Source organism: Pogoniulus pusillus, chromosome 12 (genome assembly GCF_015220805.1).
Source record: "Pogoniulus pusillus isolate bPogPus1 chromosome 12, bPogPus1.pri, whole genome shotgun sequence".
NCBI classification, from domain to species: Eukaryota; Metazoa; Chordata; class Aves; order Piciformes; family Lybiidae; genus Pogoniulus; species Pogoniulus pusillus.
Genome location: NC_087275.1, coordinates 26947835 through 26962812, shown reverse-complemented (window position 1 = coordinate 26962812; position 14978 = coordinate 26947835). Strand labels below are relative to the sequence as shown.

General features: G+C 36.1%; 1 protein-coding gene across 22 annotated transcripts in view; it reads right to left on the bottom strand.

Moving 5' to 3' along the window:
* Window positions 1-14978, bottom strand: part of DMD (dystrophin) — a 1274903-nt gene that overhangs the window by 598503 nt on the left and 661422 nt on the right. For all 22 annotated transcript variants that reach the window (XM_064151948.1, XM_064151957.1, XM_064151959.1 and 19 more), the window contains one exon: window positions 7036-7186. In XM_064151948.1, the coding sequence (XP_064008018.1) occupies window positions 7036-7186 (151 nt within the window). The remainder of the gene's footprint in view (window positions 1-7035; window positions 7187-14978) is intronic.

Genomic DNA, 14978 nt, shown 5'->3' with positions numbered 1-14978 from the left:
TGAAAAGAGTCTCATCGTTGCTTATTTCTTTTATGCAAGTATTCATAATAGCTAATTATAAATCAAAAGCTCTAGGAAGACTCCCAGGCTTGCCAGTCATTAAGTGACACAGTTCAAGTCTGAGAAATTTGTCTTATCTTTACATTTATATATCAACTCCCACAGATTTAATTACATGTCATAGTGTTCTCTGATATCACATAAGATGTACTTTGAATGACTTCCAGAAGTCAACCTGACAAACATGTTTTGTTGGACAAAAAAAACAGTATAATTCTCCTTCAGTCACTTATTTAATCGCTCGTTTCTCCAAAATGCAAAGGTATGATCATATTAACAACCTTATTTGCACAAAGATAAAAGAATTAATAAATCTACCGAATCTGAAGTGTGTTATCTATGTGTATCACTTATTATAAATGACCAGATTAGCCTTGAAAGTAAGAAAAAATCATTAGCATGAATATCTATCTATCTATCTATATGTTCTCCATTTCCTTTGTCTTTTACACACACATACAGAAATGCTTCCGAGGTATAAACCTCTGTCTCTTTCTGAGGTCCCTGTGTATCTACTATATAACCTCTATAACCACTTGAACTGGGTAGGATGAATTCCCCTTAAAAAGGAAGTTACATTCAGGTACTAGGAAGTTCCACTGCTTCAGGTCAGGATCATTGTCTTCTCCAAGGCAGAGGAAAAAAAAAAATCCTGCTCTATCCATTCTTGTAATGTATAAAAATGATGTCACTATGCATCTATAGGTGTTAACAGATACTTTAAAAACTTTCATAATGAAATGGCTAGAAAACCCATCCTAATTAACAGCTAGATTTAATTTCTTTATCTGAGTAAACAATGCCAGGATTTATAACAGAACTTAAACAAAAGCTATGAATTGTCATCTAATGGTGCAAGAATAGGCAGAACTACACAAGCCACTTGAATTTTACGATATTTTTATAAGCTTCAGACATTTAATGTCCCACTATCAGTATCAACAAATTAAAAACTTCTAATAGGATACAGTGAATAAGGAATGCAAAAAAATGTAGATCTCTGTGTAGCAGAGAAGAACTAAGTAACTGAGGTAATTATGAAATACTTCTTATAGCTTGATATCACAAGAAAATGTTTTCACCTCAAATTCAGCATAAACTATTTTTATATTTAATCACTTTGATGAGTAGTAGAAATGATGGTGACAAATCTAATAGTAAAATAAAGTTTTTAGGATTTTTATGTATCCAGAAATGTATTATTGATGAAGATTAGAGTATTATTTAATATCTTGTTTGGCACGAGAAAGAAAGAGTAACTATTTTACTAGGATGTTCTGTTATTAAATGAAAATGAAGTCCTTCTATTGCTTTACCACTTCAGTCAACATAGATCCACAGATTTCTTTTGAAGCTGACCTTAAACCAGAAAAAGACCCCAAGTGTTTGATGCAAAGCTCTCCTATATTATTTGAAACATTTCCACCAAAAAAAAACACCCACAACTTAAATCCACGGGCTAACACTGAGCCTAGGTTTTCTTTCTTAGGGGCAGTATCATGCCGCACTCAGAGGGGTTTGATAAGAGGATACTACTCTGTAAAAAGAAAACCCATAAGCTTCTCTGAATAAGTATGAGCTGATGGCATTTGTGTGGGCTGGCTATCATGTTTGAACATTTTAGTGTTTAGTTCAGAACACTTAGTCCAAGTACTAGGGATGTGTAAAATTGTGAGGAGAATAAATAATAACCAAAATGAAGACTGTAGAATGTGTTTTTAATGTCACACAGAATCACAGAATGTCAGGGGCTGAAAAGGACCCAGAAAGATCATCCAGTCCAACCCCCCTGCCAGAGAAGGATCACTTAGACCAGATCACACAAGAACACACCCAGGCTGGCCTTGAATATCTCTAGAGAGGGAGACTCTACAATCTGCTGGGTACGTGAGCAATGGCTCACGTGCTTTTGGTATTAATTAGCCAATACTATACTCTTGTCAGATATGTATCCTTTCAGATAGGCTCCTGCAATATGGACTATGTAGTATGCACCATAATCATTCTACTTATATTCCTGTAAAACAGTGCTAAATTGATTTCTCATTAATTTCACAGTCTTTATATCTCTTTGACCAGAAATAACTGCTACTGTTCTATTTCTCTGAAAATATTTCATAAAACCAAAACCCACTGGTCAAAACTGAACCAGGTGAAACAATGCTGATCCAAATGCAACAAAACTGAACCAATTAATCCAACATAAATACAAATCTGGAACAAGAAGAATCAGAGATTATTTGCATAACTTTTATCACTCAGTAAAGTAACAAGTAAATCTAAAATACAAAATCCAAAATACAAAGGCCACAATTATTATATTAAAAAAAGTATTTCTACAAGTTATGTATTTGGGAGGGAAAAACAAATATCCACTCACCACTGTTTTGAGAGTATGTAGCCTCAAGCACTAAAATGCCTTTTATTCTCCAATATCCTCTGACTTCATTTATGCTGTATCCCAGAAAGAACAGTTTAAATTTAGTGGTTAAACCATCAATATCCATATAAAGCAATTTGGATATAAAAGAGATAAATTATTAGTATGACCATGACTTTCAGCACTGAAACCTCAATCTTCTATCTCTCTTTGCTTTAAATATCTACAAGACAAAACTGTGATATTCCTGACATCATGGAGAAAGGTAGGTCTAGAGAAGGCGTGAGTCGTTCTTAAGGCTTTTAGAGCCCTGGATAAGTACACTAATATGTAAATGCCCTATGAGTCAATATGTGAACAATTTAAGAGAGATATTTAACTTACAAGCAATTCCTACACCCACAGTACCCTCAGAAGACTGAGTATAAATAATAAGAACGCCACTCAATAATTACAAAATCTTATTGATCATTTGAGGTTGCCTGTGACCTTAAAAAATAAACACAATATTCTTGACATTTATACCCGTAAGTGAAGGTAAACACTTGAGAAACTATTACAGAAAAATGATGTTTTTTTAAATAACAAAATTATAGAAAATAAGCTGAAGTCCAGTCCTTGTTTGTTTAGTGGGAAGTACCCATCACTGGCTTGTAGCAATAGATGAACATCACGAACGCAAAGAAATTCTTTCAAAATTTAGACCCAGAACATAATTATTTTATTACTAAAAGCAAAGCAAAACCAAACCAACCAAGAAAAACCACAAAACACCAAGCTAATTAAAAAAAAAAAAAGTTAAACTTGCAACCCAGGCAGGAGGTGCTAATTATAGACCACTAAGCAATTCTGCATACCAGGGTAATGGATGAATATTCTAGATAGTCTCTATGTTAAACCCAAGAACACTATTTTATAATTCTCAGGTAATGATTAAGGAATGGAACATAACAGCCTACATTTGAAAATATGGACGAATTCCTCTTTTTGTAGCTGTCTTTTTAGGTTTTATCCATGGCACACAAACACACACACACCCCCCTCTCCTCCCTAAACTACTGATTGCTTCTTTGCTGCATATTAACCTGTCACTAATTTCCAGTCCTTTTTATTTGCATATGAAATGGAATGCAGATTTGGGCTGCAAGGAAGACCACAAGAAAAAAATAGGAAAAAGAAAAAAAATAGTAGATAATTTAGGAGATGATTGCAAATAATATTCTAGCATTTAGCCATGGGAAGATTCACCCATAAAATACAGCACCTGAGTTGTCTGGATGATGGTATGGATGGTATTTCAATTTGCAAAATAGGGTGGTATTTTGAGAACTCCTGTTTCAGAAAGAGGTACAGGAAATGAATCATGTTGTCCAGCTATCATATGAAAGAAGATAAGAAAACTGCAGGTTTAGTTACCAAATGAGATCCAATAGGAGAAATTACTGCAGCCTATAAGAACAGAGTAGGATAAACATCAGGGAGTAGATAAAAGTGAACTACAACTCAGTCTTGCCACAAAAACAAATAAACTAAGTGCAAATGCAGGAAGTTGAAGTCAGCACAGCTTAAGAAGTGAAAAAAACAGAAAAGCCTTTCATTCAGAATAATGAGAAAAAAACCCCACATATTATTTTCAGCTACTTTCAAGATAGAATTCAACACATTTCAAAGGGATTGTATAATGTGCTATCTGCAAAATATCCTTTCAAATCCTGTGTCTCCTAATCACAAAAGAAGTCAATTACAATTTCTTTAAAAATAGAAATGTGATATTTCTTTCAATAGCATGAGTTGTTCCTTCAAAAAGTCTTAAGGAAAAATTCAAAGTAAGACTATTTAAGCATTCATGACATGAAACAGAAACAATTCTATTATGAAATTTTGCTCACACTATACATAATGCATAAATGTTGTTTAGTTTCAAGTCATTGTTCATTGAGAAGGAACCCACCTCCCCTCCCCAAATACACATGAAGGAATGTAATTACCTCTTAACCTATATTAACATAATCACCTAATCATACTGTTGACTGTTTCATTTTACATTAACGTGTGACTCTATGTATTTACTGAATGTTAATGAGCACATTAATCTTTACTTTTCCAAAGCAGTCTCACCTAGATATAGCATTACACATCTAAATGTTTAGTATCTTTTTTTTCTTCCAAAACAGTTCCTTATTGAATACAAAACTATTCACTTGCTTGTGAAAGCATTTTCAAACAAATCCTGTTAATGCTCAATATGGTCCACTAAGCAGCATGATCTCATTAATGAAACAAGTTGCTAATCTAGTAAATAAAATACTCAGCTGTTTCAACTTTATCAAATGGAAATTCTAATCATCTCTTTTTTCATCCTTACAGAAGCCTAATACTTTTCAAACAAGACCCAGTAAAATATGGAACCAATGAAGAGAACAGGAAAAATGCAACCTCAGACTAAACATTCTTTCACAAATAAATGTTAGCTTACATCAAAATCTGTATTCTTTAGTTAGAATATTTTTGCACTATGCAAATCTTCATTAGAAAGGTAGTTTATTGCACTGAACTGAACGCTTGAGAGACAATTTGTGATTTCCTTGGATTTCTAACAGAAGGAATAAAAGGAAGAAAGAAAAAGCTTGATGGACTGCAAAAAGAAAATCATAGAAGTATGTTCAGCAAGCATATATTATAAATGTTTGATGTAGGAATATAACAAACAAATAACACATGAGAAAGAGACTAGGTCAAAGGAAAACAAACCCCAAGCATTTTTGTCTTATACTGAAATCTAAGTTTCTGCATTATCTCAGAGTCTTTCAGTATGATGTTCAATTCAGTATGAATTCCTTTCTCAGTGATAGGAAGAAAATGATGTTCCTATTCTGTTAGGACTGTGAAATGTGGTATACATCCATTTATAACATGTGCAATACACTGCACCTTGGTCTGGGCACTCTCAAAAATCAACTTCTCAGAGAGGAAGTACTGTTTCAGAGGGGGTGTGGGAAAAAAGAGATAAACGTTTTCCACAGGTTAGGTTTTTTGTAGTTTTTTTTTTTTTGGTTGTGAGGTGGTTGGTTTGTTGTTTATTTGGGGGTTTTAGTTTGGTTGGTTGGTTTGTTATGGGGTTTTACCTGTGTTTTTTTGCTGGCTTTGTATTTTTATTTGGTGGTTTCTTTTTTTTCCCCTTGAGTGCTCATTTGAAGCAGCTCGAGGATACCAGAACAGTGCCAAGAATGGTGATGGAGTAGATCTAGTGTCATTGTGTTGTATTTGTCACACAGAAACACCTCTTCAGTATTTGTAGGTTTTTCAAGCAAATATTTTAAATTGTGGGATAGAGAAAGGGAAACGAAATTTCTGTGGAGATGCACAAGAGCTCTGCTACCTTTTAAACACAGTAAAGAGCATCTTTAATTTGCTGATGCCATTTGATTTTGCCAGCTGGATCTGAGGCTTTTTCAGTGTTCAAAGGGTTGATAGCAATTTGATAGCAAATATTTACCTGGTATTTTAACTACTATAGCTTAAGTTATTACTTAAGAGTGAATTTTTTTTTAATACATTTGCACCACATCATTTGATTTCCTTTTCAGTTCATCAATTTTACCATTATGAAACATCAACCTAAGGGTTAAAATGTGACTTTAAATATTAACATTCCAAAAATAATGATCAAAAAAGGCAGCTACCAAAAACACGTAAACCAAAAAGTAGATGAGGGTTGCATTTAAAACAAAACTGTACTTCTAGTATTTAGATAGCTCCAACTTATTTCAACCTGAAATCCACCAACTCAGTCCAGGAATCCAAATGTATAAATGCTGAATAATTCAATGATTTGTTTTTTTTCTTGTGCCCAGGTAGTAATTTATAACATGAAACCAGAAATTACTCAAGCTGTGTTATTCATCTGAACCTATCAACTGGCAAAACATCACTTTAGAATTAATTCCTTGTACTCATTACATTTTCAATCATACAAGGAGGAAATGAAATAAAGTAAAAAGAAACTGGAGTCATTATTTTCCTTATAATGGTCAAAGCCCTCACAAGATGAAAAGCACAGAAATAGGAACTGGACAGATAGGAACTAAGTGGCTATTCTGCCACACTGCATTTCACAAAAAGTATCCTCAAGGTTCTCTGATTAAAACATGAAACAGTCAAAATAACCAATACTTGCAAAACACAGTTCATGGAATATCTCTTATACAGTTCAATGGTTAATCACATTTCTTCCACAAGATTTTAAAATTAAATATGATCCTTCTGATGATCATAAGTATCAAATAGGAATTAATGAGCACTTCAAAAGAAGACCCAACAAAGTTACAATGGTACCATAATATTCCACATAAACTTGTATTTCACTTGCTTTAAAAATGTGCTTTACAAGAAACTAGTGAAAATTCATAGTTAAGAAGGGCAACAGAAATATCTGACCAAAACTGCCAGTGGCCACTGAACTTAAGAAATCTTTAAATAAACTGCAAATTACACAGAGTACCCAGACCAGCAAATTTCTAATCACTGCAAAAAACACAAACAAACAACTGAACAACCACCAAAATCACACAGGAAATAAGTAAAACAAAACATACCTGGAGAAACTGGCTCGTTTTTGCATGACCCGTATCTCCAGCCTCCACCTGCGCTCTCGAAAGCTTCCCTTCAGTTTCACTTAGCCAGTGATTAAAGTTCTTCATGTCACAATGAAACAGACGCCACTTCTCCAAAGACTTGTCAAACCGACTGCAAGTATAAAGGCAGATTAAATAACTACATTATTTATGTATTTATTGAAACTTTCTTTATAAATACAGGAAAAAAAAAAATCACAGAATCACAGAATGTCAGGGGCTAGAAGGGACCTCTAAGTTAGACCACACAGGAGCACATCCAGGTGGGTTTTTAATATCTCCAGACGTCACTGCTCTGGGCAGCCTCTTCCAGTGTTCTGTCATTCTCACAGTGAAAATATTTTTTTCTCATATTCACATGGAATTTGCTATGCTTCAACTCCCACCTATTGCCCCTTGTCCTGTCATTGGGCATCACTGAGCAAAGCCTGGCTCCATCCTCTTGGCACTCACCCTTTACATATTTATAAACATGAATGAGGTCACCTCTCAGTCTCCTCCTCTCCAAACTAAAGAGCCCCAGATCCTTCAGTTTCTCTTTGTGAGGAAGATATTCCACTCCCTTCATCATAATGAATATCTCAGGTTGAATTTACTGCGATGGTGATGTATGAACATCCCTAACAGAATTGGTAGCACTTCTGAACGGTGAAATTATCATGAAGCATGTAACCTATTAGTCTCTTTTCTAATAATTTTCTAAATTATTTTCAATTATTAAAATCAATTTCATGGTCAAAACATCTTTTGAACATACAGCTTTATTAACCCTCACGAACATCATAGGTACAACACAGGCCTTGGTATAACAGAGTACACCCCTCTGTCAGTTTACTTAGATGCTAGCATGAAGGGAACACTACTACTGATAAAAGGCCCCTAACACACCTTAGTAATTTGCTGTAGCTACTGGCACCGTAAACAGTCACTGCTGGCTAATTCTACTGGTATTGTGACTAGACAATGGTTTTTAGATCCTTTTCAAAGGGAAAATAGCTTAAAATATCTGTAATGCATTTGATGCAAGATCAAAAAATCTAGGATAAAAAAAAAACAGACACACCACTAAATCCTTTTTTCCCCAACTTTAGTCCCATGATCCTATTATGATTAAAGGATTTTTAAAAATAGAAACATGAAGTGTAATATTATATATATAATGCACATGCAAACCATTCTATTTTTTCTTTAAGAAACTGCTGCAGTGAGATACTACCTCAAAGGATCCCAGGCCTACACTATATTTCTGCTCCAGTTTTACCAAGAGAAAATTCATTTTGTCTGCCTCTCAATTGGATACAAAAGTCTATTTATTATTATTGCAAAGAAAATGCAATTCTCTTCAGTGAAATTTTCTACCTGTATTGTGTAGAGGGACTTTTTATTAAAACCCTATATATATAAGTTTCATTTCCATTTGAGAATTTGATATAGTTATAAAAAAAATTAAAAAGGAAAGAAAAATAAACCTGTCTGAAACAAAAGGATGATAGAAACAAAATAAAAATATGCAAAAATAAGGGTTTGTACAGTAAGCAAGAATGAAAAACATTGCTATTGCTTCTTCAAGACTACAGTCTTCTACATAAAAGATCATGTAAGTACTTCTAGCTCTCGGGAAGATTTAATCTCTATTTGTCCAGAGTGACTGATTGGTCTTCTAGTTCAAAATCTGTTTGCCTTAGCTACTACCAAATACTAAAGAAATAAAATGAAGACATAAATTGGAGGATTTTTTTCCCACAGAGTGTGTATCTTCAGGAACTCAGTTATGCTGTCCTCTGGACTAATGTTGAAATGTGACCACTAATCAGAAATAAGCTAGAATGTTTTGTTAGCAAATCATCATTAAACATGTTGCTGTTGTTTAGTTTAATAATCCTCCTTCACAGAATTATGATAGGTTTTAGGGTGTACTTAAAGGATAAAACCAAAGATGGTCAATTATTATTTCTAGAAAATAATTTATGGACAAGCTCTACAATTGCTTGAACGTTAGAGAAGTTAATTCACCAAGTAAAATCACATTTCTATAAGGGATATCACACTATCTCTTCAACTGTACTGATATTTTCCCATTTTTAGAAGAAAACATTAATCTTTCTTTTGTTCTATTGGTTATATACTCTTACCTTAGTTTTAAAAGCTTTTAACACCATACAGTGCTGAACACGCCCTTACAAAGATAGAGTTTCCTTACTCTAACTTGCTGCATATGATTATCACCTCTGATTAATAAAATGTCAAATAGAGTTGGACCAGCAAGCAGCAAAAGACATTTTGTATTTATTCTGTTATATTAAATATATGATAGGGATAATATGAGGCATAGAAAAACCCACCAGTTAGCAATCCATAAGAAGTTTTTGGAGATTTTTTTCGCAGCATCATAGAATTGTGAAGGTTGGAAAAGACTGTAAAATCATGAAGTGCAGCTGTCAGCCCAATACTACCAAACCACTAAATTGTGTTTCCACACAATCTTTTAACAGCTCCAGGGACTCCACCACTTCCCTGAGCAGCTTGTTTCAATGACTGACCTCTATTTCAGTAAAGAAATTTGTCCTAATATCCAATCTAAACCTTCCCTGGCACAACTTGAGGCCATTTCCTCTTGTCCTATTGCCTGAGAGAAGAGACCAGCACCCACCTCACTGCAACCTCCTTTCAGACAGGTGTAGAGAGCAATAATACCTTCCCCTCAACATTCTCTTCTCCAGACCAACAGTCCTAGTTCCCTCAGCTGCTACTTGTAAGACACGTTCCTCAGACCCTTCACCAGTGTCATTGCCTTTCTTTGGACATGCCTCAGCACCTCAACATCCCTCTTACACTGTGGCATCCAAAACTGAACGTGGCATTTAAGGTGCAGCTTCACTAATGCCACATACAGGGGGAACACTTTTCCACTCTTCCTGGCCACACAGCTTTTAATTTCTTGGCCACTTGAGCACACTGCTGGCCCATGTTCAGGCCAGCACCCCCAGCTGCTCTTCTGCCAAGCAACTTTCCAGCCGCTCCTTCCCAGGCCTGTAGCATTGCATGGGGTTGCTGTGATCCAAGTGCAGAACCTGGCACCTGGCTTTGACAGGTTTCATGTATGCCCTTGACCCACCCATCTGGCCTGTTCAGATACCTCTGCAGAGTTTTCCTACCCTCCAGCAGACCAAATACTTCTACTCAATTTAGTTATCTGCAAACTTACTGAGGGTGCACTTGATCCCCTCAGCCAAATAATAAAGGTATTAACCACAAATGGCCACAAAACTGAGCCCTGAGGAACACCGCTGGAGACCATCTTGAAGTGGGCTGTAACTCCCTTCACCACAACCCCTGAGGCCTGGCCAGCCTCTGACCCAGTGAAGAGTACAACCGTCTAGGCCACAAGCAGCCATATCCTCCAGAATGCTGCGAGAGACAGCACCAAATGCTTTGCTGAAGCCCAGATAAACATCTACAGCCTTTCCCTTGCCTGCTGTGTGGGTCACTGGCCACAGAAGGACGCGAGCTTGCTGGAGCAGGACCTGCCTTTCCCATGCCCGTGCTGGCTAGGCCTCATCTCCTGGTTGCCCCGCACATGCTGTGCGAGTTCACTCAGGGTGAGCCTTCCCCTAAGCGTTCCCAATACCAAGATCAGACTGACAGGCCTGCACTCTCCTTCTGGCCCCTCCTGCAGATGGGCGTCGCACTGGCAAGCCCCCAGGCATCTGGGACCTCCCTTTTAAACCAGGAATGCTGGGAGATGATGGAGGGTGGCTGGGCAAGCTGCTCTGCAGCTCCCTCAGCACCCTTGGGTGGATCACACCCAGGGAGGTGGTTGAGTCACGGACCCTGGATGTGTTTAAGGGTCGTCTGGATGTGGTGCTTAGGGATATGGTTTAAGGTGAATCTTGCAGAGTAGGGCTAGAGGTTGGACTTGGTAATCCTGAGGGTCTTTTCCAACCTGGATGTTTCTGTGTGATTTTTTTGGACCCCACTGAGTTTCCAGACAGTTCAACAGGTCGTTAACTGCTTCTCTCTGGATTGTGGGGGGATTTATTCTGCTCCCTGTCCCTGTCCCCCAGCTCAGATGACTGAATACTCCAAGGATAACCGGTCTGACTACTAAGAGACTGAGAGAAAGAAAGCATTAAGTACCTCACCCTTCTCCTCGTTAGTGCTAATGTTGCTCCCTGCATCCAATAAAGGTGTCTGTTTGTTTAAACAAAAAATTAAACAAAAACAACAAAAAATCCATCCCAAAACCCACACAATTGATCAAAAAAGTAGCTGAGATAAAGGTATTCCTTGTACCATTCAATTGGTTTGTTCATAAGATGTTGAATGAAAAAAAGAATAATAACACCTTTTAAAAAGCACATTTTAAAATATCAGAGACTTTTCAAAAGCTAAGTTCTGCATAGAAGAGTAGTCTTCTGACTGTGAACTGACTTTTTTTATTCCTCAAGTACAACTTGATTCATGGGCCTTGAGGCTAATAGCTGCTGAACACCAGAACCTTTATTTGATTTCAAAAGAGAACAGCTACTGTTTAGTTCTATGCAGTCCAAACATGCATTCCAAACCACCCTAATAAATAACAACGTGGTCAGTAAATTTCATTGGAACTGGACACAAACTACCAGAACAGATCAGGTAATCTTTTTATTTCCTAGCAATGTTAACATGGCTGCATGTCTGACAACAGCACATGAAAAAAAAGAGCCAGAGCTCAGCACTGATTGATCAAATGATCAGTCATGCAATTAACAGAGACAACATATCAAGACAGAGTCTCTGAATACATCACAGCATTCAGAACACAGAATCTTACTAGCAAAAAGCAAAAATATTTAAGGAAAAACACCAACAATCCCCTTAAAGATCAAAAAAGCAGTTTATGGAAGGATTCTTTTAAGCCTTTATGGCCTGACACCTTCCCACAGCAGCTGACATAAGTCTCTTTGCTTCCTATAAATTCAAGCTGCAGTAGGTTTTGAGTATACTGTGAAATTGTTATTTAAATAACATTCTCAGGTTTTATTTTGGAACATGGTATCAACCATCTAAGAAATTGTTAGAAAACCCCCAATACAAAATAACCAGTGCAAAAAAAAAAAGTCTATTTAAGAAGGAAAAAAAAAAGAGATATTTATAACAATTTCTACACAGTACACTTGGTGGAATATCACTGTTAAGGCATTGAAATGAGTACTACAAGCTATCTTTCAGGCATAAGCAGAGCTCATGCACTCAAAGTATTTTTTTGTTGAATACATTAGGAAAAAAAAACATGATTTGGAAACATTTCATAGAAAAGTGTTATGGTAATAAAACATTTCCTATACTGCTATATTATCTTACACCACTGCAGCTTTCTTCTGTGCTCTCTTCCCTTCATATACTACAACTCTCTTGAGATCACTAGGTATTCATTTCCACCTTCACCCTATCAATTGTGTCCTTTGCATTTTTCTCTTTTTGATCAAGCAATGTCAAATCACTGGTTTAAATGTGATTTGCTTTTCATAACTGTTACAAAATCTGGCCACAATCACAGTAAGAATCATATATCCTTAAAAAAAATACACTTAGATTCCTAGCTCTGCTTGAGTTCCTCCCCTAGCTACAGAGGAACTCAAGAGTTGTCAGCTGAGAGGAGATCTGATCAATGTCAATGAAGTGTGGGTGTCAAATGGAGGGGGGCAATCTCTTTCTGCTGGAAGAGACAATTTCACCTCAACATAAGGAGAACTTCTTTATAGTGAGGGTGGTGGAGCACCAGAACAGAATGCACAGGAGAGTCGTGGAGTCTTCTATGCAGACTTTCAAAACCTGCCTGAATACATTCCTCTGTGGACAACCCTAGGTGATCCTGCTTTTGGCAAGGGGGTTGGGCTCAAATGATCTCTGGAGGTCCTTTCCAACCTCTAACATGCTGTGACTTTGTGATTGCTCAAGATGTGCAATGAATTTAGCATTTCTTATCACTGCTGAAAGCAAGCAGACTACTGATTTGGTTAAAAATTTCAATCACTCACCTGAGTTACTTATTAAAATCATAGTGATAATTCATCACATTTAGCCTCCTTTATTTTTCAAAACTAGTCAAACCCATAACAAAGGCTTTTATTTTTTCTTTTTTACTATCTTACTCTGGATTTATTTTGCCTCTGGAAAGCAAGAAAGCAGGGGGAAAAAAATAACCAAAGACAACTGCCAAGAAAACAGGCACCACAATTTACATTAGGCCATAAAAAGATTGACATTTTCCTTCATTCAAATGTTATTAAACCCATGGCAAAATTCAATATCCCTTGGTAACGTTGCACATGTCAAAGACTTACAGATGTCAATTTAGATATGCTGCCAATGGGACTCTGTACAGTGGGACTGAACTCAATGTTTCTTGTCCCAAGGTTGCAATTTTTGAGAACCCATGCAAAAGGTGGAAGGAAAGATCCTTGAAAGTCATGAACATGAGATGGGGTGAAAAGTGTTAGTGGTTTGATGCAAGTCAAATCTTAATTTTATATCTGTTTATACAAATCCCTTGGGTTGGTTGATCATATTCCTTGCCAAACAATGAAACCCATGTCTATGATGCTTTCCACTTGCACAGAACTTCACAGTCAGTTGGTTCAAATGAAAAAGAGTACCATTACTTATAAACTTTCCTTCAAAGTCATTACTTATGTCATGGTAGTGGTTAGAGACATACACTCTTATTCATCATCTCGAGAAAAAAACATCCACTAAACTTCACTTCTATACCGTTGCCAAACAATGCACTGTAGAATTATGCTAATATTAACCTACAAATTATGCAGTTTTGTCAACTTGATTCAGCACAATTAGCACCTTGTAAACATACACAAAACATCAAAGTAGTATAAATAATTATGTATTAGTATGTGAGAGCATTAACTAATACTTATGGCCTTTCTTAAAGATAAAAAACCTAAGCAAACTTGGCTTTGCCAAGCAACTTCTACAATTAAATTGCTTAAACAAAGAGCTAACCCATTTTCAGAGATGTTGATGTTTCAATTTTATTTCATAATTCATGCATTTTGAGCTCTTAATTTATATTCCATTTATATATTTTTTCCTATATTTGGACTAAAAGTAGTGATCTCATTCAAGACACTGCTATATCTAGATTTCCTCTCAGAGTCTGTCCATTCTGGGACAACTCAGCTGTACACACTCTATTCACACTTCTTCCTGCACCCTGTTTTTGCCCCAGTAGTCTGTAACTCAATTTTCCATCATATAGCAATCGTTACCACACCAGTGTCAATGACTGCACCAAAACCAATGACAATTGTCTATGAAAAAACAAGACTGTGTCAGGTATTGCTGGTTTCAAGGCATCCCACTACATATTTATGAAGCATGAGAACCAATAAACTTAATAACCATTTAAAATTAATGATTAATTAAAAAATTCCATTGAATTCTAACAGATGTCACATGCCAATACTGTAAAAAGAAACACCTCATAGACTTTATAAAGCATATATTCTAAGCTACATAATGTTATGTACTATGCAAAAGGATTTGTATTCAAACTTCCATCTTTTTTTTTCCTTTTCCTAAAAAGTTTTCCTTCATCAGAACAGAGATTAAATAAGAATTTTGTCTAAGCACATTTCTGTAAAGAAAATCAAGTACTTGATTAACTGTGACCTAGGTAAGAGAATAGTGCATTGCAACTCCTTTATGTATATAATTTTTTAAAGGTAATTGGTAGTAAAACTCATAGCTCAGCATGGTGAAATCACCAAAAAATGCTATGGTAAGAATTCTCAAATCAAACACTGCATGAGCAGAACAATGGCTCAATTTTACATAAATCCAAACTACTTTTTCGTGCTTACATGTAAAGGGCTATGCACAGACTTCATTATTTATGATGGACG